General features: G+C 44.7%; 1 protein-coding gene across 1 annotated transcript in view; it reads right to left on the bottom strand.

The window, feature by feature from the left end:
• LOC144823236 (transitional endoplasmic reticulum ATPase-like) overlaps positions 1-19,419 on the bottom strand; it is a 218,436-nt gene that overhangs the window by 99,673 nt on the left and 99,344 nt on the right. The window contains exons 11-12 of the mRNA XM_078681583.1: positions 2,729-2,893; positions 558-680 (exon numbers count right to left, since the gene is read on the bottom strand). Coding sequence (XP_078537709.1) covers positions 558-680; positions 2,729-2,893 — 288 coding nt within the window. The remainder of the gene's footprint in view (positions 1-557; positions 681-2,728; positions 2,894-19,419) is intronic.

Here is a 19,419-nt window from a genome sequence, read left to right as displayed (position 1 = left end):
CACACGAAGTACTCAGTGGCACACACAGTGAGCCACACTGAGAACACAGCTTCACAGAGTGACACATTCTGAGAACAATGCAGCAAAAAGTAACGCACAGTGAAAACAGGGTGGCACACAGTAATACATACTGAGAATAAAATGGCACAGAAATCACAATTCAATGGGAACACATCAGCACACATAATGAAACACAGTGAGAATACAGCAGTGCACAGTGACACACACCGTGAACAATACAGAACAAACTGACACACACTGCAAACACTACAGCACACACTGACACACACCGAGAAAACATCAGCACACACAGTGAAATACAATGAGAACACAGCAGTGCACAGTAATATACACCATGAACAATACAGAACACACTGGCACACACAGCAAACAGTACAGCACACACCGTGACACACACCGAGATTACATCAGCACCCACATTGAAACACAGTGAGAACACAGCAGTGTACAGTGACCCACACTGCAAACACCACGGCACACACAGTGACACACCCTGCAAGCACAGCAGAACATACATTGACACTGCACACACTGACCTGCACCAGCTCCTGCAGCTCCTTCTTCACCTCTCCCAGGCCACCAATGTCCTCCCAGGTGACGAGAGGGACCTCCACCAAAGTCTCCCTCAGCGCAGAGGGGTTGCTCTGACTCAGGGCCCACTGCCAGAGAGGAGAGAATGGGCAATGTGAGCGCCAGGGAACAAGGCGCGGCAAAGGATAGAGGGACAGAGAGTGGGAACCTAGGAAAGCACAGGAAGAGAGGTGTGACCACAGTCCCAGAATTTAGCAGCCTGGAACATGTTGCTGCACCATCAGGTCTTGGAGCGCGAGGGGCAGTTCTATCAGCGCCAGATCCTCCTCAGAGAGGGCCTCACAGTATGGTTCTGGGGTATCTGACAGTGGGGAATGGACCAACTGATGAGATCCTGGTCCTCATGGAGAAATCACACAGGTGGTGGTAGGGCTCATGCACATCTAAGCGTCTCATCTGAACACCGCCCCAGTGCTGTATGCGCATGGATGAAACGTTTGCCTATCTACTTCAGGAATCATGTGGGCAAGTGACGCCATCATGTGGGAGGAGATAACGTGTTGCTTGTCAGGCTTTTCCCCAAGTCCTGTTTTTCAGACCCAGGACACAGTTTTTAAGGTATGGGACCCACTTTGTCTTGAGTGGACAAAATGGTGACTACAGCTGCAAGATGTGTGTAGCAAGTCAGCATCTGTTGGCAAACTCATGTGGAAGACTGTCCAGAGTGTCTGCATTTGGTGGAGCAGGCTTAGGTGGATAGTGGAACTGATGGAAGTTGTTCCACTACATCTAAACTACCCCTTTTTCATTTTAGAAACAAGTAATGCTGAGTCTGTGGGTCCTACTCTTCTGGAAAAACTTGAGGGAAGGAGATGGGGCTTGCTTGTAAAGCATAATCAAACCAAGATGATCAGTGTCTTGCATTTGGAGCTCAGCTGTGGTAGAGGGGCAAAGGACTAGATCATATTTTTACAGTGCTCCATGACCCAATCATTTCAGTTAGGAAGTCAGACAGCCAATAAAGCTGTTGTGCTGCAGGTACTGCCATGTTGGTAAGAATTCTCTAAGGTCAGAATGGATCTGTTTTGCACAGGCAGAGAGGAGCATAAAGAAGGAGAGAAAGGATAGGAGTGATACAGAGTGTACAATGAGAGAGAAAAGAGAACAAGAGAGAGAGGGAGTGAGGAAGAGAAATAGATGGGGAGGGCACACAAAGAAGAGGAGAAGAAAGAAGAATAAACTAGAAACTGTGAAATATTGAGGAAACTGACAGTAGGTAGCATCCGTATACAACGAAAAAAACGAGATACAGCTGAAACATATGTAATAATCACATTTATCAAGACCTATAACTCCTTAAATCATTTTGACTCCAATGTAACAGTGATTCTAGGAATTTGGTGTAAGGGACTTGTGGAAAGTTAGCAAACCTAGTATAGGATACTGCAGTGGGAATAAGAGCGGGAATCTTACTTGGGGTTTTTTCGGTAGCCAATTATAAATGTGATATTGTGGTGGTGAATGAATATGAGGTACTATGGCTGTAAGTGAGGGAATATTAGCTCCATTTGTGAGTAAGGCATTCACCAAATGCCGGACACTGCTGCTAGTTAGGGACCTGAGTGTGGCACACCATGGCAATGAGTGAAGGAATCAGATGTGCTTGCTAGTGTGGTGAGTCAAGGTGTCTAGTCAGTGTGTTCATTGTGATGCTGGGTGAAAGAATTTAAACATGGTAACTGTGCTGGTATGTGGAATGGAATGGAATAGGCTCTTGTATAGCGCATGGCTACCCAGGGAGCATTGACTATGCTGATAAACGACACAATCTCTTGTGTTTATTGAGGTGGGGAGTGAAGGAACTGAATGTGATGACTGTGGTGCTAAGTGAACAAATGTAACATGTTCTCGCCAATGCTAACTAAAAGAATCCAACATGATGTCTACGCTAGCTAGCGGAGTCAGAGAAGGCCCTCAGTGAAATACAAACTCAATTGAGTCACCTGGGCCAACCAGTTAGTGTAGCGGGATCAAGGCAACGTTAAGGACTCCTTGACGTGTGGAACAGAGTCCGGGCCGAACAGGAGGATATGACATGCAAAGGTTTGTTCCACATAAAATCACCAGGGAGGAAGGGGAATAGAGTAAGACGGAGATGTAAGCCCAGGCCTGGTACCTGAAAGTCATCCATTGTCACTGCCATTGAGTTAAGGATATCAGCGTCAATAGTGTCATCCTCCAAGTCTATAACATTCATCTTCTTGCGAATGGCCTGCAGGGCAGCTTCTGAACAGAGAGCTGCCATGTCTGCCCCCACATGACCGTGAGTCTCCATCGCCACCTAGAAAAACAGGAAATTAAAGAAGTCAGTTGAGGACAAGCTACAATGCTGTAGCCTAGGCATGTGCCATGTAATCTTCTCTGCAATCCACATTTCTTCTGTGAACAGCCAAACGTACTTCAGTAAGATCATTTAAAAAAAGAAGCACTTAACTCACTTGCCAAAAATATAGGCACTATGGTAGTGGAGGAGGTATATGAAGATGAGATAAGCATACACCTTTATTAAGAATGTTGTTTACAACATTTTATATTTTGATTTGTTAAAACGTATCACCTTGGATTAATTCAATGGTGTGTTGCAAACACTGCTAATTGTACATGCACAATTTGTTGTTTTTTATATATCTTCAGATCGTTGTATCACAGAATTTTCTTTTTTCAAGTCTTAATTAAAGGGGACTAATACTTTCTAAAAGACAAAATGTATTGTTTCTTGCTACTAATGCTTTAACTTCTCTTAGCATTACCATTTATATCAGATTTGAAATGACTGACAATACGCAGCTGGGAATTTATGCAAGGGCATACCAACCATTCTAACTTTTCACCTCTCTTCTGCTGAGGTCGTCTAGGACCTCCTTCCATCCTCCCCGACAGATTGTAATGGTTCACATTTGACAATTTCTTCCACTATACCAGTGGTCTTCAAACTCTGGGCCCTCCCCAGCAGAGGGACTGATGTAGTCTGAGGGCAGGTGCTTCCCAAAAGAGTTTCGAGCCATTCAGGTAGATTAGAAGGTAAGATCTTAATTTCATGTGGCTTTTAGGTTAGAGTCACAGCCTGAAACATTTTGTAATGGCTGCATTCTCCCTCAAGCTGCAATTACCTCACAGGCTTCATCCACTACACAGACACCAACATTCCCTCCATCATCACACCCTCGCAGTATCCACACTCAACACTGCCCACACACCCTGCCATATACAGACACACCACATAACTACATCACCTCTTTTCTTTACACAGAGGATAAACCAGACATGCCAAGTCAATACAGGGCAGCAATGCTATTTCTGGAGAGTTGCGTATGCACACATAGAAACAATGTCCAACCATTCATGCTGCAGGCATCTTCATGCTGCACTTGATGCTTTGCCATGGACTGTAAACAAAGTAGAGAGCGTCCACAGTCCACTTGTTAATTGTAACCAGTGTTTGTTGCTTTTTTCCCCGTCAAAAGTTCATTAACGCACAGTTGGGCAAATAAAGAGAAACAAAGTTGCTCCTCTGGTTCTTCAATTCAAGTTCAACCAGAGAAGACCTATGTAAATGCTTAGCAGATGTTTAAAATCTCTGTAAAAATGGACTGACAAAGATAAAGTGAGTGATACCAGAATATGCAATGTGCATAAATTGGGTAGTAGTATTAAGTGTCAAAACAAATCCTATATATTTGGTGTGCTATAAGAACAGTGATTCCAGCTTAATTATATAACATAAACTAATAATTACTATTTATGCAGCAAACAATAAATACAGAATGTTTTGTCACTTAATATTACTATCCACCCCAATGTCACTCATTTTATCTATGCCCAAAAAATGAAGTCTTGCAAGTTTTGACACTTTGACTGCACAGATCACTTGCAGATGTGTGCAATAGATATGTATATAATCCACTGAAATACTGCTCAGGACAAGAACCTGTGACCTGCATGTCTGTAGTTATAGTTAGGACCTACTAACCATATAAAATGTTGTTTTTGTTTTGCTAATAACTTTGGCCCCGTTTGACAAATCTTCATAACATTTTCCCAAACAAGTTCATTCATTTCAGCTCCTGCATGGGAATGTTTGGGGTGATCAGACAAGCAGGGGCCGAAAAAAAGAAGGATCCCAATACGTAATTTCCCCATGCAATTTCCACAGGGATTTTTGAACAGTGCTACAGCCAAAACGGCTGAACAGAATTACACTAAATTTGGCAGAAAGCATAATAATAGAGCAATATAATTGGCCACGGGGTCATTTTTCCCCATTGTTCGCCTCACTCCCATGGGAACAAGAAGCTTTAGCGAATACCACAGGAGCTTGGGCCCTGATTGGCTGGCCGCAACATGAAGAGATATGTCCCATGTCCACAAAAAAAAGTATAGGTGGGCAGGGTAGGGGACTGCTGAACTGTCGTAGGAGCCACCTGTGACCCCCTAACACCCACAGGATCAAAAAAGCTATAAAAAAATAATGAGGTTGGGTGTCAATGCCACTCACGGTGTGGGGTTGGATGCCCAAAGGGGGGGATGAAGGGGGATTAGGAATGATAATGACATATTACTTTACATTAAAAACCCTAGAAATTCACCTGAAAAAACAAAGGTTATGGTAAAAATATCTTAATTTACATTTAAAAAAAACTGAATTTCACTGAAAAAACCTGACGGCTACAGTTAGAATTATGTGAAAATTTTAGGTTAAATCGTAACATTTTAAACCCAAGCAACCACTGAAATACCCCGCTTCCACTTAAACAAAGTTACTATAACTGGCGCACTCTTCATGTACTGCTTATGACCTCACATATAACCTCACATATTACATCACTCATGTTATGTTGTATGATATTGATGACATCTGATATGACATCATTAATGAAAAATCACTGTGCATGATGAGTGCGCAAGTCATAATTACTTCAATTAACTATCACTGGTGAAAAAATCCCAAAAGTGTGGTTTCCCATTTTAATTCCTATTGGAAAGTTTGCTGTGTGATACAGAAAAAACAGCTCTACACAATTATATCAAATATGGCGCAAAGTTAGAACTTTACTTAGAAAGTGTGCTTTTTGTGATGTGGTGGTCAAGGAATTAGCATTTAAATATGGGCTCGGGTTGGATAAGCTGGGTTAACCCTCAACAAAAGTTAGAGCTATCTTGTCCGTTGGTACCATGGTACAAGTGCCATGGTACTCCTGCGGTACAAAATTAAACAAATACTCAAACCTGATGGGTCAAGGCAACTTTTGCTGTACTCGGACAACTCAGTACTGCAGTGCCCGAGTAGGAATCGAAATACCAGAGGGTTGTGATTGGCTGGCTGCAATATTGGGAAACAGCTATTCGGAACCTCCTCTAAAATTCCTACCTCAGAACTCATTTCAGTAACTTCAGACAAACCACATTACTTGCCCACTGGTCTAATCACTTGAGAAACTAGTCTTCAACCAACTTCAAAACTTCATTGAAAGTAATAGTCAATTAGAATCATTCCAGCTGACTTTATGGCGGGCAGAAACAAGAAGTGGTTGTGCTATCTGCAGTTGATCTACGCAGGCAGGAGGACAAGGGGAGGGGGGGTGGTAAGTGGCACTGATTCTGCTGGGCCTCTCTGCTACGCTTTATACCATCAATCATTCCGTTTAAATTTCAAGCCTTAGGGTGCGTGGTATATAGAGCACAGCCCTGAAATGGCTAACTTCCTATCTAAGTGATCACAGTGGCAGCAACCACATAGAAAAAGTTATAGGGTGTGGGAAGGGGCGGGAGGGGGAGCACAGGGGGTGTGGAGGGAGTTTAATAATAATAAAATATTAAAAAAATTAAACGTTCCTGCTGCTGGCAACCTCCCGTGTCACACCTTGGTTCTTCCTTGTTCCAGGAGACACTGGGACTACGTCACAGACTCCCTGTCCATTCCCCGCACTAATCAAGAGCAGAGCGGGGATTGGCCTGAACAGGCTAAAAAGACGCTTCGTTCAGGTCAGAGAGTCTGTGGGGTTTCTTCAGCCTGGCTGTTCAATAAAGTCGGGTTAGAGAAACCTAAGTGTGTTTGGCCAGAAGTCTAAACACACATGGGCACTTAGAGAGTGCACACAGCACTCCTCCTCCCCCTCCTATGCCCCGGCCCGCCCCTCTCAGCACATGCTGGCTGGCGTATGCTTAAAAATAAAATAATAATGAAATATCATCTTATTATTTAACTGCTGGCTCTGAGCCAACGGGGAGACAATCCTCCGCCTCTGCGTTGGAGCCGTCCCTGAGTGATCACCTCCAGATAGCAGTACTTTCACCATTTGAGTCCAAGCCTAAAACTCTCGCATAGGATTCGATTCTATCCCCCCCTTACCACCTACATGTGTCCCTTGGTCAACTCTTTTTTTTTTATATCTTTTTATTGAATTCAAATAACAAACAAAAAACATAGAAATACAACAAAAGCAAGGCAATATAATACAAATGTGTCACTTCGTTGCCGGGGGGGGGGGGGTACATATGCAAATCAAACGTCAGAAGTATACGATGAGATTGGGGGGGGGAGGAGACAAGAAGCAAACAAGATATCTAAACTCCTGCGGAGGAAACATCAGGTTGGGAGGAGAACAGGTCAGTATTCAGTTCCGGACGGGGGGGGGAGTACATATATCACCACGGTATGTGTTCCATTGAGTCCAAATTTTCCCCAATTTACGGGCGTGCCGCGGGAAACATAAGCAGTCTTTTCTCTAAACATGCACCAGTCCATGTTTTGTTGCCACACCAGAACTGTCGGTGGCCTCTGGGCTCCCCATAACTGGGCAATGTCTCTCTTGGCAATCATATTACCCAAGGTCGCCCATCGAAGCTGCGCCTGGTCATAATCATTCGGCTCCCAGACATTCAACAGACATCTCCGCGCTTCAGGCAACGATTGCACACCCGTGACCTCACTCATAACTTCTTGCACGCGAGTCCAATAGAGTAGCACAGCAGGACATTCCCAAATAATATGGAGAAACGTGCCCACCATACCACAGCCACGCCTGCACAACCCATCCGCCGAGAATCCCATGCGTACCAGACGAGGACCAGTCACATATACCCTATGAAGAATTTTGAGCTGGACAAACCGGAGGTGTGCCGGGATAGCCACCTCCTTCGGGGAAGAGATCGCAGCCTGCCAGTCTTCATCATCGAGTTCTAGACCATCATTAGTCCATAACTCTCGAAGGCTATCCAGTAGGTCAATTCTGGTATTAATTAACTTTTTATATATGAGCGAGATCGTGCTATCAGGGACGTGTCCATCCAGTATCCGATCTTCAAGCGGGGACGCCTCCGGAATATCCGAACCCAGGGGAAATACGGACAGGACCGCATGTCGGATTTGTGCATACCGAAAGGATTTCTATCATTCAGGTCATACTCAACTTCCAGCTCCTCAAACGTCTTGACTCTACCCTTGATCCATACATCATTAACTCTGCTGATACCGATCACATCCCACCTATCAAAACCCTTCGACTTCCAGAGGGAGCCAAGTTTTTCCGACGCAAAAAGCGGAGTAGCACGGGTCGGCTTGTCCGCCCATCCCATAGCCGCTGTAGCACGATACCACACCTGCACCGCTGTCTTAGTGGGGCCCGTGAGAGATCTGCCGGCAGATTTCGCGTACAGAGCCCTGTTATAATCTCCACCGGGCAGTAGCCATTTATCCATCTCAAAAGCCGGGTTCGGCAAAGGAGCGTAAGTGCCGTGGTTGATGGCCCCCAGCTGAGAGGCCCAATAGTAGCGACGAATGTCTGGGAGCGCAATGCCCCCATCGTACCAAGGGAGCGTCAGCTTTGAAAGGGCAATACGAGAACGGCCCCCCCCATATCAATTGTCTTTGTAGACTTTCAATCTCCCGAAAGTAACTGGCTGGTACAATGTCAAGTGTGTTTTGAAGCGCATAAACAAACCGTGGGAGCGACATCATCTTAAATAGCGCCGCTCGTCCCAGAGGAGAAAGAGGGAGCCTACCCCATGCAGTCACATCAGCACGGAGGCGCTGAAGAGGGGGCAGCAAATTGCGTTCATAACGAAGCACTGGGTCCAAGGTGATAAAGATACCCAGGTACTTGAATCCCTCCAGCTCCACCGAGATAGGACAGCCACGAGGCATGAGAGGAGCCTCCCCGGAGAGGACATAGACGCAAGACTTCGACCAGTTGATGACAAGACCGGAGTTTTTACGGAAAGAAGTCCAAATGTCGAAAAGGACGATCAACGACTTTTGAGGAGATGTAAGATACAAGAGTATGTCGTCTGCATATAGGGATATACGATCCTCAAACTCCGGAGTCCATCTAATGCCCTTGTGGTAAATAAATAAATAATACCTCTATTTTTGACTGGATATACAATAACAGATAGCTCAATAAATAAGAGTCAAGATTCGAGGTAGCTGGAGTTTGCAGGTTTAATACAGCATAAAGGACAGGAACAGGACAACCTGCACGGGAATAGGATGGCAGCGCTGCACGGGGGGCAGGATCGGGACAACAGCAGCTAACAGCTAGCTTTTTAATAACAGTGCACAAATATATATAGTTAAACAAAATACATGATGTTCAATACAATAGGCGTAGCAGTGGGCAGGGCCTGTAGCAGTCGCGAAAGATAAGGCAGAAAGTAGGTGTAACAAGAGGCGGGAACAGGGCGTATACATAGACATGTGATGTAAACGTAACGGAATATGTCATAAATGGGGCGGAAACATGGAGGGGGCTACCGAAGGAGCCGGGACCTCTAACCTAGTGGTGCGCGCAAGCTGGCAATGACGTGTTACTAGGGAGAAGCTGGGGGCTATGACTTCTGAGCTAGAAGGAGAGACGAAAGTCTGGAGAGTCAGAGCGACATGTACCTAAACACTATCTAGTATCTGATGTTTAGAGAACATGTTGATAGAATCCAAAAGTTATCAGGGCAAAGGCTAACAGACACTAAGACTGGTGCATGCATTATTCTACATGTAGTGTGTGTTGAGGAATATTAAATGACCATAAATACAGTATTTCTCTTACATGGAGACGTAAAGGCTAGACGATGACTGAAACCATTGATGCGATTCAGTAGCTTAGGAATGCAGGGAAGGAGAGCTGGACTGATAACTAGAATCATAACATACTCTTGGCAGACTGGCAGGCAGAGCCAGGCCGAGCCGGGCACTGTGAGGCAGGAAGTAAGTGAAGGGTCAGGGATACAGGTGGGGGCTGTATCGCTCCTCGGAGAGGGTTCAGGAGACAGGAGCTGAATCTGAGTCCGGGCCCTTTTGAGGCCTAGAAACGGGGATTTTTACAATGAAATAACGTGCACACTGAGAAACGTGGCAACGTAACTTTACATAGGCCTGATGCTCGTAGCTTTCACGAGAACTGGAAACTGGCATACTAGAGATGGACACAACTGTAATTGCGTCTTTAATCGATCATGGGGAATACATATGCATATTAATCATGCACATATAGCATAAGATGGGGAACACGTAGGGACACAGAACATGGCAAAATTTACTTTTCCACATTCCCTCCTTGTCACTACGTTTCCATCAGGAAACATCAATATTCATGATACCATCTATCATTTCATACAGTATCATTTGCTCGTCTCGAAATTTCTTGGAACGGGATCTAGGACGGGACTTGGGACTAGGAATACAAGAGGTAGCACAAATGCCGCAAATCGCAGGGCCACATTGTATACAGAGGCAGCAACTGAATATGATCGCTACTGCAATACCTAGAAATGACAATACTTTCCATCCCCAGGCAGAAATTATACTCCAGAACCAACCGGACCATGTCCAGGTGCCTGGATTCTGGTGTAACTGATGGGCAATTTTATGAAGTCTGGTTATAGCTGAATAAACAGACGGCGCGTTATTAGGAATGAAAATGCAGCAACTAGATCCGATGACTCTACATGCTCCTCCTCTATCGGCCAGTATGACGTCAAGAACGAGACGATTTTGGAGCACGACAAATCTCATAGCAGATTGCTCTTCAGTTAAGTTACCTAGGGCAGAGGCAGTCTCATTCACTACTGCTTCAAGGGTTCTGGTTAACCTACGGATTAACTTACTATTCTGGATAGGTCCTATAAAGAAGAAGAAACCTCTATTGAAGTCTGTATACTGTTCTAGAGCAGTTTCAGTTTGATCGACAATCGGGGACTCAATCTCCCTTCTATGTCTAATGTGTACTAGATGTGTGTTTCTATGATAATCGGATGGGGCTAGGAAAACTGGTGGCAGTAGGAAGGCAATGTAACATGTTCCATCCCAATCGAGGGGCAGACGAACATATGCGGTCTGACCACAAACAAAATAAGAATGACGTGAGGCTTTGAAAATAGATTTCCCACTGCCACTATACTTGACAATAGTAGTACAATCACTATGTCCTACATGTGCGGAACCATTTTTTCGGACACATAATTCGCCTTTGACTGGTAATACTGAAATAGCAGGTAAATCTGGAGTAGTATCAGACTGAACATTCAGGACCATAAAATTCGAAGAATAATTACCTAAATTATAAACTTCATTTTCTAGGTCTAACCCTGTTCTGTGGGGAAGACCTTGCTTGTCTGGAAAACATGTACTGTTCAGAAAGGACATATCAGTTGAGGATGACGTTAACGTGGACCAGGCTCCACATGAACCATTATGTGAAAACGGATAAGGAAACAGTGGCAGAACTCCCTTCGGTGTCTGGAAAGGGGGGAGTCGACCACACACCCAACAATTAGTGGCATTGCTGGTCTGGTGTGAATAATGTAACATACGGATAAATGTATTGTTGCGCATAGCAAGACGATAGGATAGTTCGTGAGGAGGCAGATCACTAAACGTATGCTCTACTGTAGCATTAGAATACTTATTTACATGAGAAATTGGAAAACATAAATGAAATGCATAACTTGTACAGGTAACCATCAAAGTTAAAAACAATATAAAACTTAGAAAAACGATACATCGGATAGAGTTTTGACTAACTCTCTCACTATGGAGGTCTATCTCATACATGTCAGATACCTGTCTAACCGTTTCACCCAGGGGGACTTAGACAATTAAACTGGCTGACTTATTTTACTAGACCGGAGCTTACTTTTATACTCCTGCTGTGGAGTTTTCTCTAACAGGGAATCCTTTGAATCAGAGTCAATAGCGGGACAGTCCTTGATAATAGTATCTTGGCAGTCTTTAAAATCTTGACAATCCTTGGAAATGTTCTTGGAAACAGTTTTTAGTCGGAGTCCGTGAAATTTCTTGACATGCGACAGGTGCACCCACCCCTTCCTGCCTTCCAACTTGACGGCAGTACGGGTGGTCAGAAGGACTAACTTCGGTTCCTTCCAGCGAGGCTCCAGCGGACTTGAACGATCGAAATTCCGGATTAAAACCAGAGAGCCAGGAAGGACCTCGTGTGGCTTGACTTCAGTATTGTCGGGAAATGCGGCGGCAACCTGTGAACGACAAGAGTGTAGGGCAGACATCAAGGAAGCTAGGTAATCTGTCAGCATATTACTGGAAACATCGGTAATACTTCGGGGTCTAGGTGTACCCCACATGTTCGGGGGGCGGCCGAATACGACCTCATAAGGGGACAGACCTGATCTGGAATGTGCGACCATGCGCATATAAAATAGGGCGACTGGCAGAGCTACTAACCAGTCTACACCTTTTTCTTGACAGACTTTCGCAATACGGATTTTCAATGTCTGATTATGTCTCTCTACGAGACCTGCTGCTTCAGGATGGCGTACACAATGAAACTTCCACTGGTACCCTAGTAAAAGGGAAACGTGCTTCATAAGTTCGGATGAGAATGGCTGGCCGTTATCTGAGTACACGACCCTAGGGAGTCCATAACGGGGGAAGAATTCACGAACCAGCTGCTTGGCAGTGGTCGCGGCTGTATAATCTGGGACTGGATATGCTTCTGTCCACCTGGACAAAGCGCATACAACTACAAGGACATACTTGAAACCTCGACATCGCTCCATCTGAATATAATCCATCTGGAGGACTTCAAAAGGGCGGTCAGGGGGTTGGAATCCCCCTTGTTCCACCGGGACACTTTTACCTGGATTGAACTGGCAACATATCATACAGGTACGGACTTTCTGCTTGGCTGCAGCTCGTAAATGCTTGTTAAACCAAATGTTCTGGATACTGTCTAACATGGCTTTTTCTCCTAAATGTGCAGGACTATGTGCGGTATTAATAATGACTTGAACCATTGAGTCGGGGAGAAACCATGTGGCTTTTCCCTTCGTCAACCATCCCTGATCTGTCTGGACTCCTCCTTGTTCGGACCATTTCTTGATTTCCTCGGGAGTAGCATGTGACTGGATATCTATGACATCTTGAGTAGGGTCCTTAACTGTCATACAAGTAGTCTGTTCTAGAGTGGATGTCGGTGTCTTGTTAACTGGTATGTCTGGTGTCTGTGCTGTAAGCTTGGCGGTTCGATCTGCTAGATCATTACCTTGGGAAATAATGTCAGTAACTTTCGTATGTGCTTTGCACTTCATGATAGCGATAGCTGTCGGTAAATGTATTGCATCTAACAGAGCTTGAATAAGGAACCCATGCTGAATCTTGGTTCCATGAGAAGTCATGAAACCTCTCTCCTGCCAGAGCACTCCAAAGTCGTGTACGACTCCGAATGCGTAGCGTGAATCTGTGTAAATATTAACTTTCAGGTTCTTGGCACGTATGCAGGCTTGGGTCAGAGCAACTAGCTCTGCTGCCTGAGCAGACAGGGTGTCAATACGGTGTGTTTCAATAACTTCAGTGTCAGTAGTCACTGCATACGCGGCTACTAGTTCTCCTGTACTTGTTCTCATACATGAACCATCCACATAAAGTGTCAGGTCGGGATCTGGTAACGGAATATCTGTCAGGTCTTGTCTTGGCTTTGTTATAGTGTTAACTATTTCCACACAGTCATGTGTGGCAGGATCTGAGGAAACTGACGGTAACAGTGTAGCAGGATTTAGAACGTTGCAGCGTCTGATTTCTATGTGTGGCTGGAACAGTGTCAATTCATAACCTGTTAAACGTGCAATTGTCAAGTGCTGAGTCTGTGTTCGGTTTAAAAGAACTTCCACGGAGTGTGGAACTTGTACTGTCAAGGAATGTCCTAATACTATGGAATCACTTTGTCTGATAGCTAGTGCTGTGGCTGCAACTGACTTGAGGCACGCAGGCAGCGCCTGGGCTACTGGATCTAATGTGCTCGAAAAATAAGCACAGGGCTTGTATTGTCCTGCTTGATCTTGGGTGAGAACAGATAATGCAGTACCATCACGTTCTGTGACAAAAAGTGTAAAAGGCTTACTGTAGTTCGGTGTAGCTAAAACAGGTGCTTGGCATAAAGCTTTCTTCAATTCATTAAAACTAAGTGTATGTTCAGATGTCCAAGGGAGGACAGTCGATACGGCTGCCTCCTGTGTCGTTCACTGTATCAGTGGCTTGGCTAGAAATGCATACTGAGGAATCCATTGTCGGCAATAAGAAGTGAGGCTGATAAAAGCACGTACCTCCTTCTGTGTCTTGGGCTGAGGAAGACTCGCTATTAACTGGATACGGTCGGGTGTCAACTGCCTACCCCTCTTGGACAGTAAGTGGCCTAAGTAGATCACTTGCTGGACACAGAATTGAAGCTTTGAAGGGGACACCTTGTGCCCCATCTCGGCTAGGAAGTACAGAACTGTAAGTGACGCTCGCTCACAATCACGTTCAGAACGGGCTGTGATCAGTAGATCATCGACATACTGGAGCAGGGCAGTGTCAGTTGGCATGTGAATATTGTCTAGTTGTCTCTTAAGTGCTTGACTGTAAATACTAGGACTTTCTGTGAAACCTTGAGGAGCTCGTGTGAATTTATAGCTCCTTCCATTTAAACAGAATCCGAAAAGGTACTGGCTGTCTGGATGAATCGGAACACTGAAAAATGCATTCTTGAGGTCGATTACGGTAAAGAATATTGCCTCAGGATCAATAGCTGTCAATAGAGATGAGATATCTGGAACAACTGGGTACTGGGGAATGATACATTTATTGAGTTCTCGAAGGTCAATCACTAATCGATATACTGGGGGTGCATTTGGATCAGTACGTTTCATGACTGGAATGATAGGAGAATTACATACATTGGAGTCAGTTTCTACAACTACTCCTTGAGCAATGAGCTCGTCAATAATTTTGGATAAGGCTGCTACAGCCTCAGGTGGCAATCTGTACTGTCTGATTCGTGGTAACACTACACCTTGCTTGAGAGTCACACGATGGGGTGTGATTTGCATAAAACCAACATCAGTTGGACCTTGCGCCCATAGATGCTGGGGGACATTCAATAATCTTGGATCAAAATCTCGTAAAACATAGTGACCCTTGAAGTCACGTAAAAACAAACGTATTCCCTCTGGGGAACAACAAATAACTGCACCTAATTCTTTCAATGTCTTAATGCCTAACAAATTTTCTGGACATGACTTCGTAAGTAATAGATCAGTAGTTCGGGACAATGGACCAACTTCTAGAGTAACTGGTTTGGAAATCTCGTTAACTATTGGCTTTCCTGAAAATCCAAGGGAAACATTTCTAGAGCCTGAGAGCGGAGCCCCTGGAACCTCGTTATGACTAATAGTAGTCCTACTTGCCCCTGTATCAATCAAAAACTTTCTGTCTTTCCCTAATACTTGACTGTGAACATAGGGACCCTCTTGATCTACAGGAATCTCGATGAGAGGCAAGCCTACCTCCCTCTCTAGGCTGTTTCATGAATACGCTTGATACTCTGGATACTCGGACTGTGCATACTGGTACATCTGCTGTGTAACATGCTGTGTTGCAGCGATAGGCTGCGGTGCTGTAACCGTCTGTTGTGCATTCTGTGGCTGAGAAGTCTGTGAAACTTGTTCTTGTCTAGGCGGACGTGGTCTTTCTTTAGTTTTACCAGTGGCTATATTGTGTTTCAGAACTGCACACTCGTTTATAAAATGACCTGGCTGTTTACAGTAATTGCATGTCCCTTTAACGGGAGCTGCAGGATGACTGGCTTGATTCGGACCCCTCTTCTGACTGTCTTGAGGAACAGATTGTGCAACTAGTACTTTCATTTTCGTGTCTTTCATACATCTTCTCTCGTGTTCTTGCTCTTCTCTGATTCTATTCTGGTGGTACTGGAGCATCTGTAACATCTGGGACGGGGTACTAGCTTGCCATGTACTTTCGACTTTCAAAACTCGATTTTTAACTTGTGGACTTGAATTCTCGACTAGTTTAGTAACAAAAAGATGAGGGTATGACTCGCTACTCGTCTTTAAACCACTGTTTATTATAAAACATTTCTCAAATCTAGAATAAAAATCACTAGTGTCTTCGTCTTGTTTCTGTTTACAGGCTGAGATTGCATCCCAGTCTTACTTTTTAGTTGTTAATAATCTAGGTAAAACTTGTATTAACAGTTCTGGTAATTCTTTACATTTGTCTCCAAGACCGGTACCTGGTACTCGTATCTTATCTTCAGCTTCTAGAGCTGTCCAATCGATCTTTTTCTCTCCCACCTCCCAATCCTTTTCCTTGAGTTTTTCGTATATGCCCGCAGGCAACAGGACTTTTAACATTTTAATAATATCTGGATACGTGCATTCTCCCATACGGAGCATGTCTTTTAATTCTCGGTGGAACCCTGCTGGATCTTTGTCGTGACAGGGAATTAATTTCTTCATCTCTAAGAGTTCCATCTTTGTAACTGGGGTGTAAACAAATACTCGTTGCATTTCACCACCCGTTGTCCTAACTGGGTGTACTTCTCGTAACGGATGCTGTCTATCTATGTAAAACGGTTTACTTTCTGGAGGTGAGACATGAACAAAATGTGGGTTCAAAAACGTTCTATATTTGTGGCGCTGTTCTAGAATGACACTAATTAAATCAGTACCTAAACCTTTCCATCTATACTGGAGTAACTCGTTCAGGACATCATGTAACGGACCTGGATCAGAATGTTGACCCTCATACAGCGTAATGAGGTTCTGGATCATATACATACCCACCAGTCGCTGCTCGGCTGGGGGCAGTTTCAGAAACATTTGTGCCACTATTTCGTCTGGAAAAGTGGTAGAATCAGTAATCCATCGGACTGCTGATCGGGCTAGTTCTTGTTCATGCATGGTACTTAACTCACTATAACCGATTCGTGATTTCAGAATGTGATCGGTAGCTTGAAATACTTGTTCTAGAGAGCCTTGTTCTGGTGCTGGAAGATGAAAGACTTTCTTGTGTTCTAGGCGTGACTGTCGGTCTGGAAATCTAGATTTACCTACATACGCTATTCTGGCGGTATTCTCGTCTTCCACCTCTTCAGTAGAAGAGTCATTTTCTTTCTCGCTTCCTAGAGCTTCTTTGCGTTGTTCGTGTAACCTTATTATTTCTTTACGTATTTTCTTGTACATACTCTCTATACTATTGAGTGTCTTGTGCTTACCCTCGGCTATATTATCACTCCACCTTGTCAGAACTTTCATTTCGGTCGGATCTTTAGTCGGGGAATCTTGTTCCCTAATTAAACAATTGATCAGAAACTTTAATAGCATGAACTGGATCTCAGATTTTCTGAGAGACATGACTTCACCGATACTTTCTGGATCGTCTCCAGTACGAATGAAACGATACATTCTGTCTAGATCTTCTTTCATATTCGGTAGGGTGACCAAATACTCGGACACCTGCCTTATACGTACGGAATATATAACCATACTATCCTCGCCTGGGACTGGATCATAACAGCATTCAGTAAGAGCTCGCCTGATTTCTGCAATGGACTGATATTTAGGCGTACGCTGTAACGCACGTTCATGTAACTCGACTGGCCCTAGACGTCTACTTGGCGGCGGGGTACCAGGAGGACCTCCTCCCGCGGCCCCTAAGCTGGAATTGTCGACTGATACTCTTCGTGCTGGCAGAGTGACTGATGTGGCAGGAATTTGTACTACGGGCTGGACCGGGGGTACCGTAACAGGTACTGCAACAGGTGCCCCGGTGACTGGAGGACCATGAATTACATTATTTACAGGAGCTGGTGGAACAGGATTTGCATATTCTGGGACTGTGTCGTCCAAATAGGACGAGAGAAAAATATCAGCTGCGGTCGGTTTGTGACGTAGCTTGGTCGGAACTAAAGGTGGCGGGAAATTACTGGATGTCTCCGGGGTTGCTTTTGGAAGCCCTCGGCAAGAAGAGGATACATACCCTTAATAAGGGCATTCCTCTGTCTGTCTGACTGTTCGGTTTTAACTCGTTCACCTATTTCGATTAGTTCCCTTTCGTGGGCTCTTTCTGAGGATTCTCTACTTAATTCTGACTTTCTGATTTCTTTTTCGGTTCTTTTATGAGATTCTTTGCGCCATAACTCGATGGCATCTTTCTGTGACTGTCTGGCTTTCTTTTTCCATAATGCTTCTTCTACTTGCATGATGCACTCTGCATCCCATGTACCCGATACGGGCCATCTATACTTTTCTTCTAACTTTTTGGTGTACTCCACCCATAAATCTAGATACAATATGGCACTTATGCCATGCTTTTGATACTTAAAATGACCTGGACTGTCCCTAGGCGGGACAGGAACTGCTTCTTCTAACAGACCTTTTCTAGTTTTTAACTGACGTAACTTGGAAAACAATGGCATGACTGGGCTGGAGTCTAGACACAATACAATACACAATGAACACGATAATTACTGAAGAAACACCACTTTCATACCACGACATTGAAATACATGAATGACATTTAGGATAACAGTTCGGACAAAATACTACCTGGAATACTGAAAACAGAATACATGAATTTCTCGAGAACAGAACGGGCTAGAACAGAAACTAGATGCACTGCTAAAACAGTACGAAACTTACCGGTCTCATAAAGAGACACGTCAGGACCCGCATCCACCTAAGTGGACACTTCGTGTTGGATCTGTGTACCCAAACCCACGGACCAGAGACAATGCAATTGACCCTGTCTAGATACTACCCCAGCAACGGTACTCACCGGGCAGCAAGAACGGAAGGCCTCGGACTGGACTGGACTGCTACGACGACGGACGGACGAACTTCGGACTTCTGTTACGGGTGGGCCTCCGGATACCTCGGACCTTGGACTCTCGGCTTGGGCTCTGGTCGGGACTCGCCGCGTTCCTCCACCGCCTCGTCTGGATGCTGGACCGCAACCTCCGTCTCCTCCGTGGGCCTGAGGGATACTTGAAGCAGAAATATCTGCACGTGCACGGTATGGTTCCGTCACGGCTGCAGAGGATCAGGGGGCTTGCGTGGCTTCACCGGCGCGTGGGGAAAGGGCAAGTCCCTATTCGGGCGCCATTATGTGGTAAATAAATAAATAATACCTCTATTTTTGACTGGATATACAATAACAGATAGCTCAATAAATAAGAGTCAAGATTCGAGGTAGCTGGAGTTTGCAGGTTTAATACAGCATAAAGGACAGGAACAGGACAACCTGCACGGGAATAGGATGGCAGCGCTGCACGGGGGGCAGGATCGGGACAACAGCAGCTAACAGCTAGCTTTTTAATAACAGTGCACAAATATATATAGTTAAACAAAATACATGATGTTCAATACAATAGGCGTAGCAGTGGGCAGGGCCTGTAGCAGTCGCGAAAGATAAGGCAGAAAGTAGGTGTAACAAGAGGCGTGAACAGGGCGTATACATAGACATGTGATGTAAACGTAACGGAATATGTCATAAATGGGGCG

Source organism: Lissotriton helveticus, chromosome 1_1 (genome assembly GCF_964261635.1).
Source record: "Lissotriton helveticus chromosome 1_1, aLisHel1.1, whole genome shotgun sequence".
Taxonomy (NCBI): Eukaryota; Metazoa; Chordata; class Amphibia; order Caudata; family Salamandridae; genus Lissotriton; species Lissotriton helveticus.
The sequence above is the reverse complement of the archived record's forward strand: the minus strand, read 5'-3'. Positions and strand labels throughout refer to the sequence as shown.